Genomic DNA, 27,599 nt, shown 5'->3' with positions numbered 1-27,599 from the left:
TGGATTCAGAAGAGATTTTTTTTCGTGGAGTCTGTACGTGCGTACGTATGTATACATCTCGTATAACTCAAAAACGAGTAGCCTCAAAACGTTGAAATTTTGTATGTAGGACTGCTACAGCATGTAGTTGTGCACCTTCCTATTTTGGTGCCCATCGGCTGCACCAAAACTATATATATATATAGTTTATATATTGTTAAGTAAAATATACATTTAAAAAAGGCAGAGTAACAGAGTGGGTATATATATATATATGAAATGTAATTTCTCATACATTATTTGTTTTATGCAGCCGGGGCAACAGGAATGAGACAAATTTTGGAATATAAAGTGGTAGGTTTATTTTAGCATCCATCTGGTAAGCGTTCTCCTCGTACCTTGAGCAGAAGCCCTACTTATACATATGTGTACGTCACGAAGCTCCTCCAATATTAAGCGATATTAATTGAAATCACGAGGTGACGCTATCTTCTCATCAGGAGTGTTCTTAAGTACTTTATGTAATATGACAGATTTATGAGTTTGGCGATTTGGCGGGCGCCAACAGGTTAATATATTTTATACTAAAGAAAGGATTTCGCCAAAATTTAGGAACAGGGATGCAATTTAGGTAGAGAATCGCCAACACATTATTAAGCAGTATTAATAGAATTTAATTTAATCAATTGATTTAAAAATATCATTACAGATTATCCCCCCCATCTGAAAAGGCTTGCAGTCGCGGCCGTCGACCCAAGACAGTCCAGATAGTGAGAGCAGAAAATTTAGTTATTAGGAAATTAAGTGAGTAGGAAAACTGATTGGATTTACCTCAAGGCACACAAAATGTTTACATAAAATATGACATAAAATATTTGAATATAATTAATACAGTATATAAAATATAATAAATGATTAATGAAATTATAATATAGTAACTAAGTGCAGAACAAATAAAGCACTAATAACATATTGCTGGTTAGCTACGCGGCAATAGGAAATAGTAATATAACTGAATTTGTAAGTTTATATCTTAGGGCATGCCATTCACAGTTTGTTTATGAGTCCGTACAATCATTAGAATTGTCATTCAGGCTCATCTTCAGTCTTTTACTGGTCTTTGGAGATCTCCGGATCATTTAATTAGCGCTAGAATTATGGATTAGCATTGGCACTGAAAACATTTGAGTTTTTATGTCACGATACTAGAGCTCTTATACTCTTGTTGAAAATACACATTTTTCTAGGTTTTTAACATTTTTTGTCTCTCTATTTTTCTCTTATTAATGATAATAAAACAAAATTTAACTTCCAACATCCATACCAGTTTTTTGTACACGATGCTGCAGAAACATAAAATGAAATTCAGAAATTTCAACCTGAAATTTAACTTTTTCAACTGTTGCTACAATTTATAACACAAACATAGGAAAACATGAGCTCAAGGAAATGTGAGGGTATAGTACTCTACTTGTAGTATAGCCTCAATTGAGTGTTTCCCACACGGAAAGTGCATTGAACCTGAAACTCAAGTTTGAAGGAGCCCAGTAAAAGAAAAGGGCAGACAAACTTTTCAGACACTGAGAGATAAATCAATTATTAAGGGGGACAACAGGATGAAAACTAAAAGAAGGGTTATGGATAGTTTATTGATTTATAAATTTTGATTTATTCATGATGTAATTTAAAGTTCTCGGGTGGATAATAGAACTTTAATTTTGACGCATGTAAAATCTCAGTTGGTTTCTTCGTGTGAAAATTTTCCCTGTCGATTTCATAATTAACTTCAGATAATTTATTCATAATCCGATAAGGGCCTGAATAGGGTGAAGTCAATTTTTTAGTATTTGGGTATTCAAATTCCTCGTAAAGGACAAAATCTCCAGGTTGAAATTTAGATTCTACAAATCTGATGTCATATCTAGTTTTATTCTTTCGGTGGTATTCGATATTTCTTTTCTTTGCTAAAGCCCTTGCTTCATTTAAGGAAGGGTATTTATTTTGATCAATTGGAGATTCAAAAGGGAGGTTACCAAATAGTAAGTATGCTGGGGTGAACTTAGTTACCGTATGAGGGGAGTTGTTATATTCGATAACAACTTGCTCTAGCACTTTAGTCCACGGTACTTTTTTAGAAGAAGAATTTACTTTACATTTTAGTCGACTTACTATTGATTGATTTACTCTTTCTACTTTACCATTTGTCTGGGGATGGTGAGATGAAGTTAAAAGTTGTTTAACATTATGCTTTTTAAGAAATTTTTTGAATCTAGAGGAAGTGAAGGCTGCATTCCTGTCACTCAGAATTTTTTCGGGGACTTGTATTTGAAATATTTGTTTTAGACAATTGGCATAGGTTTCTGAAGTTACACTTTTAGAGGGAAAAGCCCAGACATATCTTGTTGCATGGTCAATAACTATATGTAAATATTTTTTTGTAGAATTATAATAATTAAATCCTCCCACAGTGTCAATAGAGAGACATTCGAAAGGTTTGTCGGTTGGGGGTACGTCTTGCATAAGACCATATTTTTCTGTTTTTTCTTTTTATTAAGTTGACAAGTATGACAATGTTTAACAAAATTTCCGATATCTTCGCTAATATGAGGCCAATAATATTGAGGGGTGATTAAGTTAAGCATAATTTGAACTCCCGGGTGACCAAAATTTTCATGGGTTTTATTCAACAATTTTAATCTTAAAGATTTAGGTACTACAATTTTATAAAAATTCTTTTTCTTAATTACCATCATATCATTTATCTCTTGGTAATTTTTTCCGCAGACATTATCAGTTTTTTGTTGTTGGATTATTTCATTTCTATCAAGTAAATGTACATAATGTTGGAGGTGCTCTGAAACAGGATGTCTAGAAAGCATGTTAGCTTCAATATTGGTAGAGCCCTTCTGATACTTTACTTCATAATTGAACATACTTAGTTTGAGTGACCAACGGAAGAGTCTACCTTTTAAATTTTTAACATTTTTGAGCCAAACGAGGGCCTCATGGTCCGTATGTATAACAAATTTTTGTCCATGCAGATAGTAATAGAATTTGTCTAGGGCATCTACTATGGCCAAACATTCTAACTCAGTAATCGTATAATTTTTCTCATAATTTCTTAAAGTTCGGGAATGATATGATACAGGGTGAAGGACATCATTTTCATCTGGTTGTTTCAAAACAGCTCCAACAGCAGTTTGAGAAGCGTCAACAAAAATATGACATGGCCTACTGGAATCATACAATTGTAAAACAGGTTTGGAAATCAGTATTCTTTTCATTTCGTCGAAAGCTTTTTGACATTGGTCATCCCATTCCCACTTGACATCTTTTTTCAAGAGTCTGTTTAATGGAGCTCTAATAGTTGCATAATTCGGAATGAATCTATGATACACATTCACACTTTCCAAAACTCTTTGTAACTCTTTGGTGTTACTGGGGTTTTTAAGTTTCTTAATAACTTCTATATTATGGTTATCGGGAATTATTCTACCATTTTTTATTTCATAGCCAAAAAATGTGATCTGATCTCGGGCGAACACACATTTGTTTCGATTCAATTTAATATGCTCCTCTTTAAACACCTCAAATAAAATTTTTAAATGTTCTAAATGTTCCTTCTCAGAGGAAGAGTAAACGATTATATCATCAAAGTAACTGCAAGCGAAATTAATTTTATTTTTTGTTAATATTCGTCTAATTGTTCTGTTAAAAATTGCAGGAGCATTTTTGAAACCAAAAGGGAGTCTTAACCATTCGAATAATCCAAAATTCGTGCAAAAGGCTAATTTCTCAGTATCTGCAGGGTGAATCGGGATATGACAGAAACCAGATCTCAAATCAATTGTAGAAAATACTTTTGCTTTACTTAATTTGTCTAACAAAGTGTCAATGCGAGGAAGAGGGTTTGCATCTGTTTTAGCCAGGGAATTCAATTTTCGATAATCTATACACAATCTAGTTTTTTTTCCTTCCTCACGTTTAAGTACTAAAGTCATGGGGGACGAATAACTTTCTTTAATTATACCTGCTTGTAATAATTGATCAATTTGGGTCTTAATTTCCTCTTCTTCCATAGGTGATGTTCTATAAGGTCTTAATGATACAGGCAAATCAGAATTTAAATTAATTCGTTGAGGTTCAATATTAATTTTTCCTACATCATACTTATTTTTAGAAAACACAGATGAATAATCATTTAACAATTTTTCCAAGTTATACCCTTTGTTATCGACAGTATTAGAAACAGCATTTTTCACATAAATGTTAGACTGAGAAACTAATTCCTTTGGATTTGTAGTCCGAGATTTACAGGTTGGAAAATTTCTTACATCATCATCATTATTATTAACACATGGATAAACATTTGTTGTACCACCTTGAAGTTGGAGGTGTAGAGATATGGGTCGGCTGTCAAAATGGCAGTCATCATTAAGTACAATAGCTCTCTGTTTAATTTTTAAATTAGTACAATCAATACTCAACTCAAATAATTTGCATTCATAAAGTCCTAAAATTACATAATTCAAATTATTATCAAGAACAAACAAGGTAATTTGTTTACTAATCCGTCCAATTTTCATTTGTATACAACATATTTTGTTGAAGATTATTTTTCCTTTAGTTTGGGTTACTGAAAATGATCTAACTCTTTGTACTTTTAAACGTAATTGTCTAGCTGTTTTGGAAGAAATTATTGATATGGTGGCACCACTGTCTACGACACACTCTAGACGTTTCTTATTGGGCAAATATCCCGACACCTTTAATAGTCAACTACTGTGAGGGGTTTCTGGGGTTGGTTCTATTGCAAAGGGCGTAACATTAGGTGTATCAGATCTCTCCCTTCTGAAAGGACAAACCTGAAACCAGTGAAAAGCATTTGGGATTCCGCTCCGGGTGCAAAGTCTACAGGGACTGGGTGGCAATGACAATCTATTTTGAGAATTATAATTATGATGGCTTGTAAATCCTGGACCACTGAACCGATTATAAAAATTACTTGGTCTCTGAAAACGTTGGAAATTGTTGGGTCTAGGAGAATCTTGTCTCACAGTAGCTGAAATTCTACTTCTATTAAATCGATTGTAATCTTGGGGACTGTTCTCAATCGGAGTAACAAATCTGGGAGGTGCACTTTTGATTTGTTGATTTTCTCTAATCTTAATAAACTTATGGACATGAGTAAGCCAAGAGATGGGGTCAGAGGGTGCGTTGATCGTCATTAAAGATTTTAATTCTGTAGGAAGGCCATCCGTCAGACCCTCCAAGATCATTTCATGAGTTAGATTTAATTTTTTACCAATATCTAATTTTTTGCGAAAATATTGCGTTATGTCCTCTTTATGATTGTACTTGTAATTGGCAAAATCACCAAACGTAGTTAAAGTGGGGTCGAAAAAATTTTCCTTTAAAATTTGGACTAATTCCACATATTTAGTAATTTTATGGCAGTTTTTGACATATACCCTAAGTGCATTACCTTTTAGATATCGAGCTACATTATTAAGCTTCCACGTTTCATCTTTATCTAAATGAGTTTTGTTAAAGTACTCAAGCCATGAATTTATATCCATATCATTCTGCGCGTCAAAGGGAATTATACTTGTTTCAGGTTCAGCGCTAGCTGCCCTTAATGAATCATCAGGATCAGAGAGGTTTTCATTAGCCATTATTCTTTTAATAATACTTTCATAAATAAAACTAATAATACTTTATAAATAAAACTAATAATACTTTCATAAATAAAACTAATTCAAAAATAATACTCTTTAAATTTTCCCAAAACAATATTAAAACCAAAATACATCCTTTAAATACCAAATTTAAAATACATTTATACCAAAATAATACTTTTTAAAATTTTCAAAATAAAAACACTATTATTAAATCAGTAATTATAACTCAATAGTAATAATATCATTTGCATCGCCAATCTTTTTACTAATTGCTTCTGTTTGACTTATTGTGACGAGAATACGAGTGATGAAATCGACACGAAAATACACATTTTTGTGCACTCTTGATTAGATTTTTGCAAAACACGATCAATCACCACACAAGCACAAAGCTCTCGAGAGCAACACAGAACGGCGCAGACGTAGGGAAAGATTTCCATCCTCAAAAGTAGGTCAACGGTAAGAGCACATTTGATGAACGACGAACTTTCGATGGAAACACAGATCACACATCACAGGGGGCAAAAGGATGCTTCTCTGGACGTAAAATAATCTGCAGAATACCAGAATACAGGTAACAGAAGGATGATTCTCTTGAAGCAAGAACGCCTACAGAAAAATATAGAAACATAGAAGTCGCACAGCGGCAAATTCATCTTAAGTGCGTAACATTTTATCCGTATAATCCTTGGGGTATCTTCTTTTAAAGGTGGTATCCTACCGGCTTTCTGAAATGTAATTTCTCATACATTATTTGTTTTATGCAGCCGGGGCAACAGGAATGAGACAAATTTTGGAAGCAGAAGCCCTACTTATACATATGTGTACGTCACGAAGCTCCTCCAATCAGCGATATTAATTGAAATCACGAGGTGACGCTATCTTCTCATCAGGAGTGTTCTTAAGTACTTTATGTAATATGACAGATTTATGAGTTTGGCGATTTGGCGGGCGCCAACAGGTTAATATATTTTATACTAAAGAAAGGATTTCGCCAAAATTTAGGAACAGGGATGCAATTTAGGTAGAGAATCGCCAACACATTATTAAGCAGTATTAATAGAATTTAATTTAATCAATTGATTTAAAAATATCATTACATATATATATATATATATATATATATATATATATATATATACATATATATATATATATACTCACTCTGTTACTCGGCTCATTAAGCTCAGATTTTTTATTCTTATATGTTGGTAAATTGTGCATTTTTCTGCTTTAAAAATGATTGTATTATGTTGTTCTTATGTTTTGGTTAAGGTTTTACTTCCACGCAATAGTTATAGAATTATCAACAATGTAAATGTTCTTCAAGTGCGGCTAAGAGTTTTTTTTTTTTTTTCCCTCCTTTCCTATAGCAGCCATATTTGTGAACATTTGAAACTTCTCAGAATAATAGACTATATACATATGTAACATACAATAGATTATATACATATAAAAACTATATACATATGTGCAGTTACCACCACGATGGGTTGTGATGGATAGTTCTTGGTTGCTTAAACGTATTTTCTGTTGTAGGATCGTATTCAATCCATTTTTTTATTGCATTGCATGGGCTATTTTTCATCGATTCGAAGAAATTATGGGCAGTCATTAGAATTTGAATGTGGATTGTAGGAATTTCTAGATCAAAATGAATTTGCATATTTCTAATATATGAGGGCGCGTTGACAATGCAGCGTAGGATTTTATTTTGTAAGACAGATCTTGAGTCTTTCAGTTTTGTTGGCAATTGCCCAGGCCGATACAGTATACAGTATAATTGGTCTAATGAGACATATATATAGCATCTTCTTGATTTTAATACTTAGCTTAAATTTTCCTCCAATAATTGGATATAGGGCTAAAAATGCTGCATTAGCTTTATTCATTGTGTAGGAAATATGTTCTTGAAATGAGAGAGATTTATCAACATCAACACTGAGTATAATTCTGCGAAGTATATGATTCTGCGATGGGTACTAAAGTATTATCTATTTAGAGATCGGTGTTAATTCTCATAAGAGTTTTGTACCTGCGATAGAGTACTGTACAACACTTTGAAGCGTTTAATTTTCCAAATTTTGCACTATCTGTTTATTGTATTTAGGTAAAATTGCAGGTTTTCAAATGCTAATTGAGGGTTTGTTGAATCCGTCAGCATAGCTGTATCGCCGGCATACTTCAGGACTTTATTATTGAGAAGATGAGGTAAATCATTTATATAGATATCAAATAATTTTGGCGCTAAAACGCAGCCCTGAGAAACGGCGCAATAAATTATATTCTTAGGAGAGAGTGTATCTCCTCAGCGGACCTGAAAAGTTCACCTTTTCAGATAAGAACCAATTAATTTGATGAAACTGCCAGGAAAGAGGAAACTTGTTAGTTTATGCAGGAGGCCTGCATGCCACACCTCGATCAAAAGCTTTCTCAAAATCGATGTAGAATGCAGCAACCCCATTTTTCTTGATGAAAGCCTGTGATAAATTCAACCAAGTTTAGAATCTAGTGCGCGGTACTATGTTCGTTGCGGAAACCAAACTGAAGATCATCAATCAGATTAAGACGTTCCCAGGTGGTCAGTCAATCTACAGCAGAGTATTTTTTTCAAACTCTTTTCCCATTGTTGGCAAAAGACTAGTCTGTCTGTATGAAGACGCTAGTTTAGGATCTTTCTTGGGTTTCAGCAATGTAACTATAACAGAGTGTTTTCACTGGGTCCCGGCCTCCCGAGTTGCCCTTTAAGTGGGGGAGAATGTACGTTTTTCTTTACCGCATATCTCTCTCCCGGGGGTCGACGCAGAGAACCTTGTAAAGTTACTGGCTAGGATCTGTACCAAGGCAGTCTCGGCGACGGGGTATATAAATTATGAACCTACTGGTTCTGGAGGCCTCGGAAAGGTCATTGGCCGGCCCGTGGGTCTGACAAGTCCTAGAGCTGAGGCTCTAGGACTCTAGTAGCCCGGGGTGGCGTCTTGGGTATGCTGGATAATATCCCTGTGCAATGGACAGCCCTTCTAATATAACTGAGTCAGAAATATAATAAAGTGAAGGTTGATATGGTTGTTCGCTGTTGGATCCTTCATAATGGCGGAATACTATCAAGATACTCTTAGTAGTATTAATTATCATTTTCCATTTGTTATAACAGTATCTCAAACTGGCGGGCCGCGACATTGCATTTATATAATTGTAGTAAAGGCGGTGTTGTGAAGATTTGAAGATTTAGTTGCTTGAAATCGAAATTTATATTATTTTCATTTCCATTAAAATCTAACATGAATAACCCACAAGAAAATCTATAAACGGAGCTAAATGTTTTAGAAATTTCATACAAAGATTTTAAGATACAAATTTTATCACCTTGTAGAGACATTATGTATTTTTGGAAGCAGGCAAGATGAAAATCAGCTACCACCCTTTTAGTTCGGGCGCCAGTGTAGAGACATTAGGTACTTTTGGAAGCAAAAAAGATGAAAAATTAACAACGCCTTCGCCGGGAATCGCACCGCGGACCTCTGGAATACGCGCCCAGCGTGCAGACCACCACACCACATGCCAAGACATGCCAAGATGGCGGGAGAAATACCTTATGACTTTTTATTCGCACTTATTAAAAAACAGAAAAGCTCAGTTACGAATTTTTGCACTAAGAATATTCGTTTTGTTTAGGAATACATTTATATGTGAATATTCTTCCACGCACGAAAATTAATAAGAGAGGAACCCGACTGAATGATCATGAAAATAATTTCTACTAATTTCTCAGTAATGCTACAAACATTTTTAGAACCGAAGCGCCATCAAGTGTCAAGCTATAGTAACCAATAAAAGAAGGGTATTTACAAAACATATATATATATATATATATATTATTTATGCGTGAAAGAAAAATTTAGTAAATATGAAAAAGGCTTTAGGTTGTCATTATTTATTCTCAAGTTTCACAATACTTGGAAAAATTTTCTGAAAACTTAGAATGTTTTCATAAATTTTTTTTATTATTATTTTTAATTTAAATTAAAGTAATTTATTTAATGTTTAATTATATATATTAAAATTATTTCAAAGAAATATCAATCTAAGAATTCAGTATTTAGATGTCAATATCCGTATTTGAAGTATACAGTTTTAAGGCATTTCAAATCAATTAACCAATTATTGTAATTTAAGCCTTTACTATAACTTTTCCGTAGACTTCGCTAGCATAAAATTAGTTGTTTTGTGCGCATTTAAGCGGAGAGTTTTGGCTGTTTACATTAGAGTTTCTGGCGGCCGCATCTGGCTGTTATTTAACATCGCTAACTCTGCCCAATTCCTAATTCGGCTTAATTTGTTTCCAGGGTCTTGCTACCCGACATTTAATACACGCGCCGATAAATATCTGAACCAGCTTAATTAGTATATTTTACTTACAATCTCCGACTACGGTATCTACATTTTAAACTTGATCTTCCATTATGCAAATTTAGATACCTACAAGCTACCGGATGTTCGTTTTAGCACAAGCTGTGTTTTTCTGTTTACTTTAAAATTCAATAAAAAGGTTATTTTAACCTTCTGGTTTTGTGATTGTTTCAGACTCAGCGATAACTTCCTAGCAGTTTAAGGGAGATCTACAGCACTTAAACACAAATTATCACGTACTTATATCGCAAGGCAACGCAAGATTGAGCCTGACCCCCAAGTTCCTGTAGAACCAGCAAGTCCGATGGAAGAAACTGACTTTAATATGGACACCAGAGTGCTTCAATGAAACCACCGAGTATTTTCGACGGTAGAAATTCGCTCCTGATGTTTTTAGAAAACTTAGAAACTCATTTTTTATTGTACCCTAATTGAAAATTGCAAAAAGTGGACGCAACAAGCGTTGCGCTGCTAGGTTAAGCCCAGAAGTAGTATAAAGGTATTTGGAAGTATTTACTAGGTAAGGCAAGCGGTGATAACTGTAAGTTTAAAATGCTTGAAACTTTCTTCTGAAAGTGTTCCCCATGGAGAATGTTAGGGCCAAATTAGAATCTGAACTTTATGGTAAATGCCAGACTAAACTAGATGAGTTAACGGATTTTATTTTAAGAAATGTGGGGTGGTGAATTTGTTATATGGAAAGAAATCCGAAGCAGAAATTATTCAGATAATACTATCGGGGTTGCAGAAACGGATTTAAGATATTCTGGAGCTAAAAAACCCATGTGAGCTAGAACAGCATTTTGAGTTGGCTCTGAAATTTGAAAGTCGGCATATTGCGTATATAGAATAAAATGGAAAACGAAAATTTTTGGAAGCCCATAGCCGAAAGAGGTTTTAAATTTGACGGTAGGAAAAGTTCTAATAATCCGCACTATATTTCGTCCGCGAGCGGCGATCGCCAAAATAAATCTCAAAATAGGAAGGAAATACCCGATTTACCCCTTACCAATGAATAAATAATCAGGAAAATCAAATCTACAAAAGTTATGATCACATTAGACTTCACATTTGATATTTTCAAATATGTGAGAAACTGGCAGACGTGCCAAAAACTGCATTTATTACCGAATCACGGGTTTATGCCTTCCTTAGAATTGTGGAACTCCGCTGTATTTCTAAGAGCTATTGGCATAATCCTAAGGCCTGTAATTGGTGAATCAACATTCATATACCTAAATAGCATAATAGTCACAAGCAATACAATTGATGGACACATTTAGAATTTACACTAAGTTTGCTGTCTTCTAAAGAAAGCAGGTTTAAAAATGAATGCGACAAAATGTAAATTCGAAGTCGAAGAACTTCGATACCTGAGTCATAAGATACCTGAGCAAGGAGTAAAAACGGAGGATTCGAAAATTGCAGTTATCAACAATTATCCCACCTAACACAGGGGGAAAAAGGCATCATTTTTGGCTTATGCTCTTATTAAATAACATTCATTAAAGATTTTGCTGCCGTGGTAGAACACTTAATTAAATTCAAAAAGGCCTAGATTCATTTAGTCGGCGACAGCAAACACTGCTTTTGAAAACTTAAAGCCTCATTAGTACAAGCCTCGGTCTTGAAATGCCCTGAAGCGGATCGTAAATCAGAAATCGCCGCAGATGTACCTCATTTCGCGACAGGAACAGTATTTATACTAGACGGAGAGGTATAGAAAGTTGTTTGATATTACTGATAAAAGTTGTTAGAACATTCTGAAAATTTCTAGTCTAGTGTGTTTTATGTGTTTAGTGTGTTTAAAGTGTTTCTATGTGAACCAATGGATACTGCTGTAGTTATTCATTTAGTCTGGTATATATATTTTCCACTTAGCCAGTTCAATATTACTATCATCTTTTTTGTTATATCTATTTAGATATATTCTTCGGTTTCTAAAATAGCTTATAATATACAAAAGCTCAAACTACGCTGAGACACGTCATTAGTAATACAGTAATCTCTCTCTTAACACGAACTGGCTTTAGGCGGACATTCGGTTAACATGAAAAAAAGTTTGATCTCAGCGGTTATGTGCGTTATCTTATGCTCTTATTAAATAACATTCATTAAAGATTTTGCTGCCGTGGTAGAACACTTAATTAAAATCAAAAAGGCCTAGATTCATTTAGTGGGCGACAGCAAACACTGCTTTTGAAAACTTAAAGCCTCATTAGTACAAGCCTCGGTCTTGAAATGCCCTGAAGCGGATCGTAAATCAGAAATCGCCGCAGATGTACCTCATTTCGCGACAGGAGCAGTACTTATACTAGACCTCATTTCATAGGAAGTTTTATCAGCTAGCGCGAATTTCTGTTATCAATCGCACGCCGTTTTTAGTTCACTGCCTCATAAAATTTTTTTATCTAACACAAACTTTTAAAGTTATTTACATTTTTTTATGTTGTTTCTTTGCTAGGGCTGTGTTCAGAAACGTTCTGTCACTTTTGATTGAAAACATCACATAATACGCTGTATCTTTTAAAGCACAGCCAGCATGAGTAACACTGCTCGTCATTCGCGATCATCGTTCAACAACGAACTCCAACCAACAAGTGCAATTCTGGATTCAGATGTGCTTTTTTATTCTTTAAAATCTAATACGACTAATGTTAATTCTTGAACAGTTCTTAATTACGATGTTGCGAACCCTGTGTTAGTTTTGAGGAGTTTGTTAGTGCAGGTGACGATGTAATCGTGTGTGCTCTAATGAAATTAGTTGTGTCTGAAGTGCAAGAAACGTCTTCAGTAGAAGATGAAAAGGACAATATGATTCCTTCCACCCGCCAGGAAACGTCTTGGGCACTTTAGAATGTTTTGCTTTAACATCCAAACTAACCGATTGCTTCAGAAAAAAACCGAGTACTGTTGGCCATGAAGTTACGAGGCATTTTCGTTCCCTCTGCGATAGCTCAGTATACAGAAATTTTTTGCCGGAAAATGATCAGTAACTACAGTTTTTCAAGTTCTATCAGAGTATTTAATGTAGTACTATAGTGTTTTCTAAGACGACATACATAATATACTGCTGGAGTTACGAATGTACCTATATTGTTTAAATGTTTAACTTGTAGAAAAAACTATTCCAAAAATAAAATTTGAGTCTCCTATCAATACGAACTTTTTTAACACGAACTCATGCTTTTTCGGTCCTTTGGGATTTGTGTTAACGAAAGTTTACTGTATAATTAATTGTTTAGCTAAAATTTTCTTGGCAAAAGACATTTATTCCGTACATGCATCAAGGGCTCTTAGTTTGTATGGAATCCATGAAAAAGTTCAGTTCAACTTCAAAAGAACTGACAACAAAAGCTCAAGTAAAGAAGAGCTAAGCAGAGCTAAGAATTACTACCCGAAATGGTTGAATAAAATTATATTTTAATCATAATGTAAAATATAGAGAAATCAATAGAAACAGTGAATGCTCTTTTGATTTCCATCGTAAGTATTTCAAGGGTGAAAAGTGGTGAAACAATAAAGGTTGAAAACTACTGACATGTTGAGATTTAAAAAGTTATTTATTACAAAATAAACTTATTTCAGTCATCTCTCTAAGATGAAGACCTCCATAAAAGAACAGAATCATACAGAACTATGGATGATCTTCTGAAAAAAAGGGATCACTGTATATAATCACTACATGTTTATTAAACATAACAAACCTTAAATTTATGCTCACACTTATAACGTATTATAATAAAATCTTAAATTTTCGATTAATGTTGTAATGCACCACTTTAATAAAATAAAATATTTAAAAACAAATTGTGAGAACAGCATTTTAACCCGAGATGACAATAGGTTAATAGAGCAATAAAATATCAGAAACATTGGTGTATATAGAAAAATTAGATATAAAGAAAGGAAAAGTTTATTATATGATAAAATAATTTCGATAAACTTTCCTCTATAAAAGCACTTATTCTCTATAAAAGCACATATCTTAGCACATATTCTCTATAAAAGCACATATCTTAGCACATATTCTCTATAAAAGCACTTATCTTCTATAGCACATAACATTTAGACTGTCTGAACAATTGAACATTTATTAATATTCATATTGTAGGATATGAAGATTCTTTCGAACCGTTGATGCCACACGAGGAGCGACGGCTTACTGACTTCGATTTCGACTCTGTCATGCTGTATGGCAGCTATGCATTCAGTAAAGAACCTTTTTTTCTCAAAACCATGGAAGCCCTTAATGGCCGTGAAATGCCTGAAGTCTATTACAAGAAAGGCCTATCTTCAGATGACATTAAGAGAGTGAAACTTCTCTACGACTGCTAATGAATAATCAGAAATACATCAGAATATATATATATATATATATATATATATATATATATATTTATAACAACAGTTATTGGATTATTATTACAGTTATTCATATTTATAAGTTATATATTTTATTAGGCAATTATTAATATTTATAAGAAGAGTTATTGGATTATCCGTTAGGAAAATAAAGATTAAGAATGTGAAATTTAATGCTAGTTTAGTAAAAATTCAGTTATTGTCTTGAGGAAGTAAAAAATTGTTTTAACTAAAAGTAAAATTATGAAAACAGGAAAATGAATGTTAAAACATGAAACAATTATTGCTATTCAATGAAAATTAATTGACTTATCAAGAGGAACAAACCAATTTTGATCAATTAAAAATAATTAATAGAAGCGAAAGCGTTTCGTCGTCTTTATATGAAAAAATGTAAAACCCCAAGCCAGTAAGGTATTGACTCAAAACGTTTTCAAAGTGCACATTAAGTACAAATCTTAATTGGATGAAAGAATAACTATTCAGAAGTTTGCCAAATTTATTCAAAGTACAAGTCAAGAACTAAACTGAAATAAATATTCAAGTAAAGATTTCGATGTTTCTTGCATTAAAGACTATTTCCCGACACTTTCGCCTCAGAACATAGTAAAACAATGCAAAAATTAAATAAAATAAACATAAAAAGAATTAAAACAGTGTAAAAATTAATATTAGACTAAACAAGTAATACATTCTTAATAGACTAAAATAAAATAAAAAAGCAAAAATGTAAGTATTTTTAAAAGCAATATAATTATAATACATTAAAAAGGCCAAAAATGAATTAAAGTTACATGTTTGCAAAATTTGAATATTTAGGCACGGCCTGGTTAGCTACAGAGTGACGTCACGGAAGGCGTCTGAGTCTTCCGTGACTTTGCTGCAGGTTTGAAGATGCGCGTTTCGTTAGATGTTTATAGATTCTTTTGTTTTAAATAATGCATAGTAATAGGCTTACGGGCTTAAGTATATAAAAGGAAGTTTATTCATTTACAGTTAAGATTGATAGTTTAATAGGTATTATCTTAAGGAATATTCATGAAATTTTCTATCCAATGTTTTACAACATTTTGTACAATTATTTTTATACTGCATAGTAATGACTTTTTAGGATTTGCTGAAAATCAAAATTTAAAAATAAATAAATAAATAAAGGTTGCTATTTATTAACATAAGTAAATCTTTATAGTTTAATTATTTTTACTTCCACTAAATGCTAAAATAAAATTCTTTAATAAATACTCCGGAAAATATATTTACAAAATTTACTGTTGATTTCACTGATCCCAAATTTTGAGGTTTAATTTCGCAGACGTGAAGGAAAAGAATGAAAAGATTCTAAAATATAAATAATGACAAAATATAAACACTAAACTGACAAAATATAGACACTATTTAATCAATTAAAAGACATGAAAACAATTTTTATTATCTTATCACAATATAATTATTTATTAATAATTAATAATTATTGCTGTTTTTAATTTTAAGAATAACTTGAACGAGCGATCAGTAATATATCCAATGCTTTAAAACTATAAATACTTCAGAGCTTTCAAAAAGTATGCAGATGTGTTTTTTATTCATTTCAGTTATTATCTAACAAAAAGAACACGAAATCAAAAGTCGCAGAAAAATTAAAATTTCATAAAATCCTCTTGGCATTTGCCAACATAAATTGAATAAAGCATACTTTTGGCAATATTACAGCAGGCGAATGATTACTAATGCAAAAATATCTTTATGATCTGAATAAATGAATCTTTATGGAAAGAAGAAATCGTAAAAGACTGGATAGATGTTGCTTCAATACTTTCAAGATTCTCAGGAAAACCAATTAATTTTTTTTCCCTTTCTATGTCACCTTTTCACTTGAACTTCATCAATCTAAAAATCCCTGAATTGTTTATGTTCCAGTATTTTTTTTTTAAACCTTTTTCAGTACTTCCAGTTAGCTTCATTGTTCGTTGATCCATCAAGCTTTCAGAGATTTCAGATTGATCCATCAAGCCTAGGAGTTTTCACAGATGATCCATGGATGGAAGGCAGATTAGTTGACTATCACAAAAGGAACTGTAACAAGCAACTTACTTAATCTATAACGATTTGATTTGATTTGGTTTAGTTTATTATGCCAAAACACACAAGGGCTATATGTCTGAGGGATGCCTTCGCGGAGGACTTTCTGAAGGAAACCGGCTCGTATACACGTTATGCATTTTGAAAATCACAAAAATGCACCTGCAGCCAGTCCCTTGGCTTGGAATCGAACCAGGTCGGAACTACCAGTGTTCAGAAAGCGGAAAAATTAGTTCGTATCAGGGCTACCATAAATTTGTCGAGAGAATTTGTCTGATTTAGTTAAAATTGGCTGCAAAACTTTAAATTGAAATCGGCCCGTTTTGTAGTAAAAGCAGAAAATGTTAGCAGAAATTAGTATTTTACATCATATACAATAATTACAGGAGTAATTACAAAATTTACAAATCCTTAAACTGACAGACTTTCAATAGAATCCTTCTTTTGAAAGTTTAGGAAACTATTATCATAATTCTACCAGTAAAATGATTAGATTGAGTATTTAACTCCTGCTTTTTTAAGACAAAAATTAATAAATTGATTTGGCACTTTATTTTTATTTTTAAGAACTTTAATTAGTAAAATTTCGTTTTGAACACATAGTGTATCTAAAATATTTTTAATGTGTAGTATTTGATTCATTGTTATGTTACTAATTACTTTTTGTAAATGTTGGAAGTCCAATTAATTAATTTACAAATTTAAAGCCACGAATTTTGTCAAAGAGTAGTGCGCCTAACTGTAGTTGAGTATTTGAAGATCTAGATAATCTAAAACTTTTAGTGAAGAATTAGTTTTATTGAGTTTTAAGTTATCTGGATAAATTTGAAAGTTTTCTATTTTGTTGAAATTACTAAAAGTAATTAGATCATCTATGTCTCTGTAAGTAAGAGAATAGAAAATTTAATCATCTTGTTGTAAAGATTTTTGGAATATAAATCCTGCAATAAATAAAAATAGATTACACAGACTAGAATACATATAAGCTCCCATTGGTATTAATTTTACTTGTTTAAAAAGTTGATTTTCAAACTTAATGAAGTTATTAAAATTAGTGCAATTAAGGAATGTCTTCCATTTATTAAAGTATAGTCAGCGTATTAGGAAAACGTTCTGGCAGAGTAAGAAGGTTATTATATAATCATATTTCTTCTGAGGGAAGAAAAGTATATAATTTTTCAAAATCTTTGAAGTTGATATTTTGTATATTAAGAGACTGAATGGCTTGAATAACAGGTAGTTTGTTATTGATAATCCAGCAATAATTATGTTCCGTGTTACTAGAAGCGAATATTTACAAATTTTTTTAAGCTGCAATGCAAAAAAATTTAGCCAATATTTTTCTTTTAGTTATTTGTGCCATTCGGAATGAATCTGAATTTAAGCGGTGTTTTTTGGAACTTAAAGCATAAAGGTTAACGAATCTGTTATAATTGGGTTCTATAGAAAGTTTGAGTATTTTGTGAAAGGCTTTAATTTTGTTTATTACTGAGGTACCTCAGTCAGAGACATCTCTGCTGTAGTAGTAAGTTGATAAGTATTAGCGTTGAAAAGTTCTGTATTAATATTTTTTTGTAGTAAAGTTTTCAAATAATGCTGAAGTTATTAATTGTTTTATCAATGTTAGTGGTCGTAAATTGTTAATTATTTTAAAAAATTCTTTATTAAAAAGATTAATAAAGAAGTTTAGACTAATTTAAATTGCAGAAAATTGTACATTCCTTAAGGGCCCACCAGCGGCCGAGCGGTAACGTCGCTGAACACTGGTAGTTCGGTCCGAGGTTCGAATCCCGCGAACGGGCTGGCTGCATGGGCGTTTTCGTGGTTTTCCCCATGTGTAACGTGTATACGAGCCAGTTTCCCTTAGAAAGTCCTCCACGAAGGCATCCCTCCTCTTAGGCAGATAGCCCTCGAGGCTTTGCCATAATTACATACACACACTGTACATTGCTTAAACTATGTTACAAGGATAAAAATTGCTTACTTTTAATTGAATCTGATTTGTACAATTAATCTTATTTTACAATCTTATTTGTACAATCAATATTAATTGAATCTGATTTTTACAATTAAATACAAAAAGGCTACAGCCTCCGTTTCCATGCAGTTTTGGTTATTATATATAGATATATATATTCCATGCAGTTTTGGTTATTATATATATATATATATATATAATTTAAGAAAGGAGAACAAACTGAAAAAGAGCCTGTGCGGTCAAGAATTTTGCGCATTCAGCTGCAAAATTAGAAAACAAGGTAAAAAGGAAATTCTTCATGCTATTGCTTTAAAGCAAATGTGATACTGTAGTTCCAATGAACAGTTTTTAATACTAAGTTAAAATAAATTGCAAATTAAAAGTTTAAATACAAGAAAAATGAAATTATTACAAAAAAAACTGACAAATAAAAAGTGAATGTAAAACTCAAATCAAATTGGAAGTTTAAAAAGTTGATTAAAGTTTAAACAAACCTAAAACATTTTAACACAAACACAAAAGTTATTTAAGACATAAGCAAAAATACAAAGAAACGGTAAATGGTAAATTATCCTAATTCGAATCTCATTACGGACTCTTCAGGGAAAATGCATCTTTGAATCCAACTAATTCCATATCGCGTTTCGTTAAAACAGAAGAATTGATACTTATCACGAAATAACTTTTTGACTATTTAACCGACAAAAAACCTATTAAAACTTAAGTCTCAATTTCTCTGCTTCATTTCCCGATGCGTCCGCTGGTTAAAGTAAATGAGAAGCACATTAATGGTGTAAGAAAAGAAAACTATACTAACTAGCCTAATTAGGCAAATGTACAAAATAAAATAAATAGCGAATTTCTATTAGTCAATTAATACATGAATTTTAGGGAGGACCTGCTAGCTTAAAGAGTTTAAACTTTGAAAAAGAAGGAAAAAACTTTTAACTTAAAACCAAAAGCGTATTAATTTGGGTCTTGCTATCACCAAAATTAAAGCAAGAAAATATATATATATCGATATTCATTAGTGTATCTATTAGGAATTTTTACTGCAATGGAAATATAAATTATTTATCTGTAACATAAACAAGACCAATGCATGAAATTTTCACTTTCGTTGACAATTAAATTCTCTCAATAAGGAGTTGATTACTTTCTTATCTGTCATTTGTTATTGAAAGACTCAAATTAATTTAAAAATTAATGTGCATGTTTACATAAAAACAGCTGATGTGAAAAGGGGCTGCAATACATATTGACGCTAAGATTCTATACAATCGAATCGCGATATCACGAATCATCCTTAAAAAGTGATAAAAATTTACTAAATTTGAATTATTTTTTAAACAGGGACAGATACAAATACGCAGCAAAACACGAAAAAACTTTTCGTCCTTACTCCTGATTGAAGACATCAACAAAGATAACAGTAAAAGAGAACTAGAATACAGAATTCATAGTGGGGAAAAACAATTAAAAAATATTTATTCGGAAACAAATATGGTATTAAAAAAGCCTGCTTTATATTTCCAAAACTTTCACTGTCTGAATTTCATTATTAATTTTTTGAAAGCTTTAAACACTCAGTTTTCTATTTCATACTTCATGACGAATAGTTTTCTCTTTCTAAAAAACATGCACGACAATAATTTGTTGCATTTTTTCCTAATTTTCAATATCTTCTCCATGGTTTTTTCATTATCATTACCTTGCAAAGCGTCATAATGTCAACAGATGCATAATTTGTAAAGCAGTTGGTCTATGAACTTTCATCTTTCTACAGGATTTTCTTCACACTGTTTTGTGCTAGAGATTAGATCGCATTCCATATCATCTTACAATAAAAGTATCGTTCTTTTGGAAACGATTACTGATTACTATTCACTTCGTTTCATGAGTCGGTATCAAAACTCATCAAATCAAGAACACTTTAAGTCACTTCGGAACTCTCAGAACGGCTGGAGCTCACTTCTTAGGAAACTATCAAACAACATCTTGATAACTTCTTAATGAATAAACCCCTAACGACATTTTTAAAAAGGAATTCTCCAGTTACGGAAGATATGGAAAAAAGTCATAAAATAAAAATGGCACATATTTCATTCAATGAAATTTGGTTGCGATTTTCGTCCCCCATATTTTTTATTGAAGGAGGACAATAGTATTGGACTTGTCTGAACAGTTTATCCCAGTATTTCACTATATTATGCTCGATGTCACTTGATGCGCACATAAAAACAAAAATGTCCTATCCTGTGGAGATTAATAATCGCAATCGCCAATACCAAAACACTAGATACAATGTCAATTACCCGTTCCAAATAAGTTGTCGTAAATTTATTGAGTTTTTTACAGGGTAAACCAAATTTCGGTGATGTTTACTTTCAGTCGGTGGAAGTTGAGCAGTAAAGGAAAATAGTGTACTTAAAGCCTAAAATTCTCCCTCTCCCCCCACACACTTAAAGAAATAGATACAAATAACCAAACATTGAAAGGCAAGTAATCAAACATGTGAGCGGGGGAAGCTTTCCTTTAACTGTCTCAACTTCTGCTCATGTTAGTTTCCTAGAAAATAAAGCATTCTAAATGTTATCTATTGTTGAAATAAAACGTAAAAAAATCAGATAATTTCCTTCTGGAACTATATTTTAGTTTTTATAAAGAGAAGTGCTGACACTCATCTTCTTTAGGGCTCCAGAGCGCTCCGACAATAATTATGATTTATGGCAAAAACCGAGAAGCATCAGAGCCAGGCTAGCAATCAGAAGTACAGAACAAGAGGCCGAGAGAGAAATACCCCATAATTCAAGCTAAAAGACGAAAAATATTTCCAGAATAATGACCCTACAATGAAAGTCGAGTTACTACAATAAAATCATTAGCCAACAACGAAATCATGAAATTTAGCTTGCGCTTGGTATTTCGCTTTAGCCAATGAAAAAGAGAAATTTACCTGCAATCCTCTGCTTTTTCAAAATGTACTTGTATCCGAATCTTCGAAATGTAAACTGTTTATCACATTCAAATGCTGATTCTTGTATCGTTTGCCCTTTAGGCAGCTGAAAGCGTCCCAAAAGTCGATAGTCACAAATGCGAGCAGAACATTTACTTTCATTATTTCAAAAATGACTTGCCTCCCCTGTTTACAATCCTCCTAAACATACACTTATCCGCCCCCTCACACAAACACACATTTGACTTCCACTCTTTTCCCTCTTTGATATTTTTTCTTACGAAATTTACTTTCCTTCTATTTCCACGATTATACCTTCTCACCTAACATTACATTCTCTTTCAAACATAAATCTATGCACATTTCTCTACAAAAACTCTTCCAACCTGTCAGTCTTTTTAGCCATCCTTAACGTAAACCATATAAAATCTTTTGTCTACCACATACACATAACTCATAAAACACCACACATATTCAATTTGTTCTTCGCAAAACATGTATCTTTTCGAACAGATGCTATTCGATGCTAAAGTTTTGCTGGCGAAACTATATTCATCCACTCAAAATTATGTATACGATATTTTCGTTCTGCTTTTTCATATTCATTTCACAAATTGTACGTTTATACGACTACCAACATTTTTTCCATACACCAGTCTTTTTTTTAACCGAAGGGCTGGAGAGAAATCTCCAACAAAGTTTAAAAGTTTCTTTTCTATCGTATTCATTATTTTTTTGAAGTAACTAGCCTAAAAAACGCATTTGCTATGTTTAGAAAATTTTCTCCACGTTGAAAATTAGCTGATGGTTAAGTACACTCATGTCCATAAATTAAGGATAATTCGGAGTCACTCGGAAATCGAACTCTAAAATAAATATATCACCTGTAAAATCACTACACACATCTTCAAGAATCATATGCAAATTTCAGGAAGTAACAAGATGACACCGATGGTACGTCACAACGACGAGAGTGTAAGAGAGTGATATACAAGGAATACAGACAAAGAAGTAAAATTGTTCGCAGGCGCTTTATAAGCATTTTAGTGCAATAACCGAATAGTTATGACACAAAGGACGCATTTGGATGATTTTTTACGTGGTAGAATTATCGGCCGTCTGGAATGTGGGCGTACTCAACTGGAAGTATCAGACGAACTTGAAATTGCCCAGAGTGCCATCTCCAGGCTTTGGCAACGATTCCAAGATGATGGTAATGTGAGTACACGTTACAGCACAGGTCGCCGCAGAGTTACAACGCCAAATGAGGACCGGTATTTGGCAGTTACTGCCAAAAGAAACAGGCGGAACACAGCCTCAGACCTGTCTCGACAGCTCTCTTCAGCCACTGGTAAGACAATTTTAAGGCAGACCGTTTACAGACGCTTAGGGCAGATTGGTCTATATGCTCGTAGACCTGTCAGATGCGTTCCACTTACTGCAACTCACTGTCGCCTGCGGTTAGCGTGGAGTAGAGAGCATGCATTGTGGACACAGCAACAGTGTGTGATGTTTTCCGACGAGTCCAGGTTTAGCTTGCAGTCTGATTCTCGCCGGACTTTCATATGGAGCTCCAGGTACTCCACCAGAGAGCTCCAGGTACCCGTTACCACCAAGAAAACATCATTGAACGACACCGTTACGGTGGTGCAGGAGTGCTCGTTTGGGGTGGAATTATTCTGGGTTTCGGAACTTACTTGCATGTTCAAATTGGAACAATGACAAGCCAAATCTATTGGGATGTCATTCTGGAACAACATGTACGTTTGTTTCGGGGCGCCATGGGCGCACAATTTGTGTTTATGGATGACAACGCCCGTCCTCATCGTGCAAACATCGTAAGCGAATGCCTTCAATCGAAGGATATCACCCGTATGGATGATTGGCCAGCATTCTCACCGGACTTGAATCCAGTAGAGCACGTTTGGGACATGCTTGGCTGACGAGTTGCAGCCCGTCAACGTCCTCCTACATGTCTACCGAAACTTCGGAGAGCATTGCTTTTTGAGGGGTGTAATATCTCCCAAGATCAGATCGATAATTTAATACTCAGCATGCCTAGGCGTTGTACGGACTGTATTGCATCATCTGAAAGACATACAATGTATTAACAATCATACCAACCATGTAATATTGGTTTTTTTGTAAATAGGGTTTTTTTTTTTTTTTTTTTTCGTAATTTGCTCCAGGGAAAAAAATCGCTAATTTTTTTTAATAATATCAAACATATAGCATCTGTTTTTGCTCTTTACCTTTTGTTTAATAAATAAGCTTTACAAATAAGTCAAATTTATTTTGCTTCTAACTCTTCCTTTGCCTGATTTTGCATTATCCTTAATTTATGGACATGAGTGTATTTTTTCTCACTGGAAGTATGAAATTGCCACATTTATATTTTTCGAGAAAACTTTTTGACGTGTATATAAAGACCCAAAGTATTTGTCGAGTGATAAATATTGATAGAGGAGAGAATTTTACATAATTTAATGTATTTCATTTCTCAGCCATTATTCAAAATATAATTGCATACGACTATGTAACTTCGATAGACATGAAAAAGCGTGCATAGACATGTGCATGCAAATTGCGCAAATCATTACGATACGGAAATTGTGAAAACACTGCGATATGGACATTGTGTATTGTGAATTTTGATTAGTGTATTTTAATCTTGTTTTGTGTTGGAATGGACCTATGGTGTTTTCGTATAGAGCTTGTAAGATGTATGTTACTTTTATATCACTTATTTTTAATTTTGAAACCCTTTCCTTTCAGTTCTTGTTTCCCACTTACAACTCCCTACCAGAATGAGTTTTTATAATCTCGTTGAATGCAAATGTGTTAGACGTAGTATTCAAGGGAAGTTCAACTTACTTCGAAAGAGAGTGCTTGGATTCCTTACTGGGGCGTGTTTTCCTTCTGACTAATTTATTCTTGAATCTATTACGCTCGGCTGTATTGTACGTGCCTGTTGAGATTCGCAGGCTAGTTTAAATTAAGGGCCAACTATGTTAGATATTTGTGTCTAACTTTGGCTAAGTCTAGTTTTAGTTAGTGTTAGATTAGTTTCTCATTTCTCTTATCTTGATTTAAAGCTCGAGTGGAGGCTTTCCTGTAAGTTTGAGAAGGGGTCATCTGTTAGTATTTCTTTGAGAGAATAAAAGGGTATTTTAACCCTTCTCGAGCCTACGTTGTAAGTGCTTGAACTCAGAGATAAGTCGCTACTTAGTTTACTAGGTTCCTCGACATTTTATGATAGAAAAAGTAGGGAGACACATTACAAGCTACTCTAAGGTGTTGAAAGTCATATAATGTAATTTATTAACAGGCTCCTTTCAATTCATTCTTGAATTTTTATTCAGATATATTCAATATAATTTATGTAATATAAGTTAATTCACTGATTTTTCTAATATATGTCAATTCAATATAATTTTTATAAAAAAGGACACTTCTGACAGCACGACCTTTCTTGAGATTCCAAGTTAAATGCATGAAAATACATACGAAATCACTTGTTTACAATCAGTATAAATAAACATTAAAATAAAACAGTGACACAGTGCTTTCCGCTATCAACAGCCCCTCCTTTATATAAATAAGAATTTTTTTGGGCGGAATCATCTTTCCCAATAGCAAAATATCCTTCGATTTCATGAGGTGAGGGTGCTATAGAACTTGCCTAAAACACGAAGCTAAAATCTCTTAAATTCGATTTTTTAAGTAAAATTCCGTGCATAACTGTTGATCCGGTTTTATAATTCTTTCTGCTTCCGTAATACAGTGAGAATTGGCACCTCCTTGAATAAAATCATAAACCTCAGGAAACTTAGCAACTTCATTTTCGGATGCGCAATGTCAGTTCACAATACTTTTCTTTATCTGCCACTCTAATGCGTGAAAACGCCATCTATAGGTAAATTATACTATACTTTAATATCCGATGAAAAAGAACAAAATTTATTATTATCACAACAAATAAAACAAAATTCTTAAATTTCCTCAGATATTCCTACAGTATTACAATATCTCACAGTAGTTATCTTTTAACTACTCAAACGTGCAACAGAATTGAATTCAAAACAGCTAGAGAAAGCTATTCCGCGAGCTCGCTACAGTCAACAAAAGCAGTTTTTCTCAACAAACTCTTAAAACAACTGAGAAGTTTTACGGCTTAGCTTTCTTTTAATATTCGTCACGTGCTGCATTCCACTGGGAATAAAACCATTTTATTTATAATTCTACTAACATTAACTATTTAAATACCAAATCCGTAACACTATGCTAAAATGCTGAATATTTGACATCACACGGACAACATCGAAAATACGATTTACGACAGCTGATTGGTGGAATCTCAAAAGAAAAAAAAATATACTTTATTACAAATAAATGAGCTTTTGACTGCTCATTATTAAATCACAAAAAATTAATACAAAATGCCAAAATCTCATTCGAAAGTGGTTGTTGTGTTATACCTACTCACAGCGTTTCAGTTGTAAATGGGATGGAACTTCAAGGCAATAAACCTCACATGCTAAATCAAGTCATCTAATCCATCCAAAGAATAAATAAAACGTAAAGAAATTATATAATTAATAAATAACTGATAAAAATGGAGCAAACTCATGCGTAAAACTAGACACACAAAAGTTGAAGAGCCTGAACAAAGAATTAAGCTACTAAAATTGTTTAAAATATGATACTTAAATAATACAGTACTAACATTACAGTACTGTTACAGATTTTGAATTTAGTTTTCTATTTTTAGTAGAATTATAATTAAAATTGTTTTATATCCCCGTGCAATGCAGCATGTTATTTTAAGGGAAAGTTACGCCGGAAAATTAAAAATACTGCAGCACGTGCATTTGACATTTAATAAATAGTTATCTCGTAATTCTACTCTTTTGCTTTCCAGAAATCTCGAGAAAAACGGAAATTACCAGAACCTTCTCGTGACTGATTAAAAAGCTTTAAAAAGAGAAACGTTTCAGTTCAGTTGTTGTTGTTTACTTAGCTGCTCTTATTTTGAGATCGGATTAGCTTTCTCTGCGCTTTGGATTGCGTTCTATTTAACGTTTTAGTAGTTTAACCCCTTAAGGACCTAAGGACTTGTGTCCGGAGAACGAAGCGCAGTCACGGGACCGGAGCCGCTGAAATGGAGCGTCGCCACCGCCCCACGCATTTTCAGCAGCTAAGCCTAATTTTACAAAAAAAAATTCGCATAAAGTCAGCATTTTGATATTATGACTTCACTTTTTGAAGTTGCGTATTTAATGTACTTGTTTTTAATGTGTATTAATATAAAGAATATCACATTAATAGAAATAAATTAAACAGGCAAATTACTAAAATCATTACTATACACACAGAAATAAGTAGTATAAACATGAAAAAAAAATTACAAATAAGAAATTTAAAAAAAAAAAAAAAAAAAAAACTAAACAAGAATTATCTGTAGGTAATTAAATTCCAATTTAAAAATTCTGTTGTGTGTGAAATAATTCAAAACAAGGATCGAAACACAGTCCTACATTGCATACTTTGAACTCAAAATACGTTGTTTGCTTTCGCTTTCCCTTAGTTTTAGCGCACACAACGCATCTTCTCCTACTTTTATTACCTTTTCCGTCAATGTAAATTTTCGGAAACTGTCTTCCAGTTACACGGAAAGGTAGAGGGAGTGTCCGGTGATTTTGAACAAATTTTTAAGTTTTTAAGTAAGATCTCTTAGCCATGGCTAACGGGATGAAACTTAATATAACCTCAACACATGTCCAAAACTTCTTCAAAAGACACTCAGAAATATTTTATCCACAAATCCTGTGTGACATCAGGTTCATATTAGAAAACTTTCTCTTTCTCTAAATCGAAAACAGCGTCCACGATGACCGGAAAGTGATCAAGGAAAGACCCCTACTGGCGGGATATCCGTTACTGATCACGTCAATCTATACAATATATATAATTACATTAATATGTAAAGTAAATGCATTATATACCAAAATATAATGCCTGTGTCATTATATATAATGACCGTTCAGGGCATTTTATATAATGACCTATTAAATTGAGTAAGAAAAACAAAAACGCTGGCTCTTTCCCGAGAAATGCGAGCAAGGCGCATTACGCGTCGAGAAAGCTGATA

The 27,599-nt window shown here is 33.0% G+C and overlaps 1 protein-coding gene across 1 annotated transcript in view; it reads left to right on the top strand.

The window, feature by feature from the left end:
- Positions 1 to 18,115, top strand: part of LOC118196588 (astacin-like metalloprotease toxin 5) — a 54,680-nt gene extending 36,565 nt beyond the window's left edge. Inside the window, exon 6 of the mRNA XM_035368059.2 lies at positions 14,185 to 18,115. Coding sequence (XP_035223950.1) covers positions 14,185 to 14,408 — 224 coding nt within the window. The 3' untranslated portion in view covers positions 14,409 to 18,115. The remainder of the gene's footprint in view (positions 1 to 14,184) is intronic.
- Positions 18,116 to 27,599: the final 9,484 nt, after the last annotated feature.

Source organism: Stegodyphus dumicola, chromosome 1 (genome assembly GCF_044657685.1).
Source record: "Stegodyphus dumicola isolate Sdum_Otavi_A_Nest chromosome 1, ASM4465768v1".
Classification (NCBI taxonomy): domain Eukaryota; kingdom Metazoa; phylum Arthropoda; class Arachnida; order Araneae; family Eresidae; genus Stegodyphus; species Stegodyphus dumicola.
The sequence above is the reverse complement of the archived record's forward strand: the minus strand, read 5'-3'. Positions and strand labels throughout refer to the sequence as shown.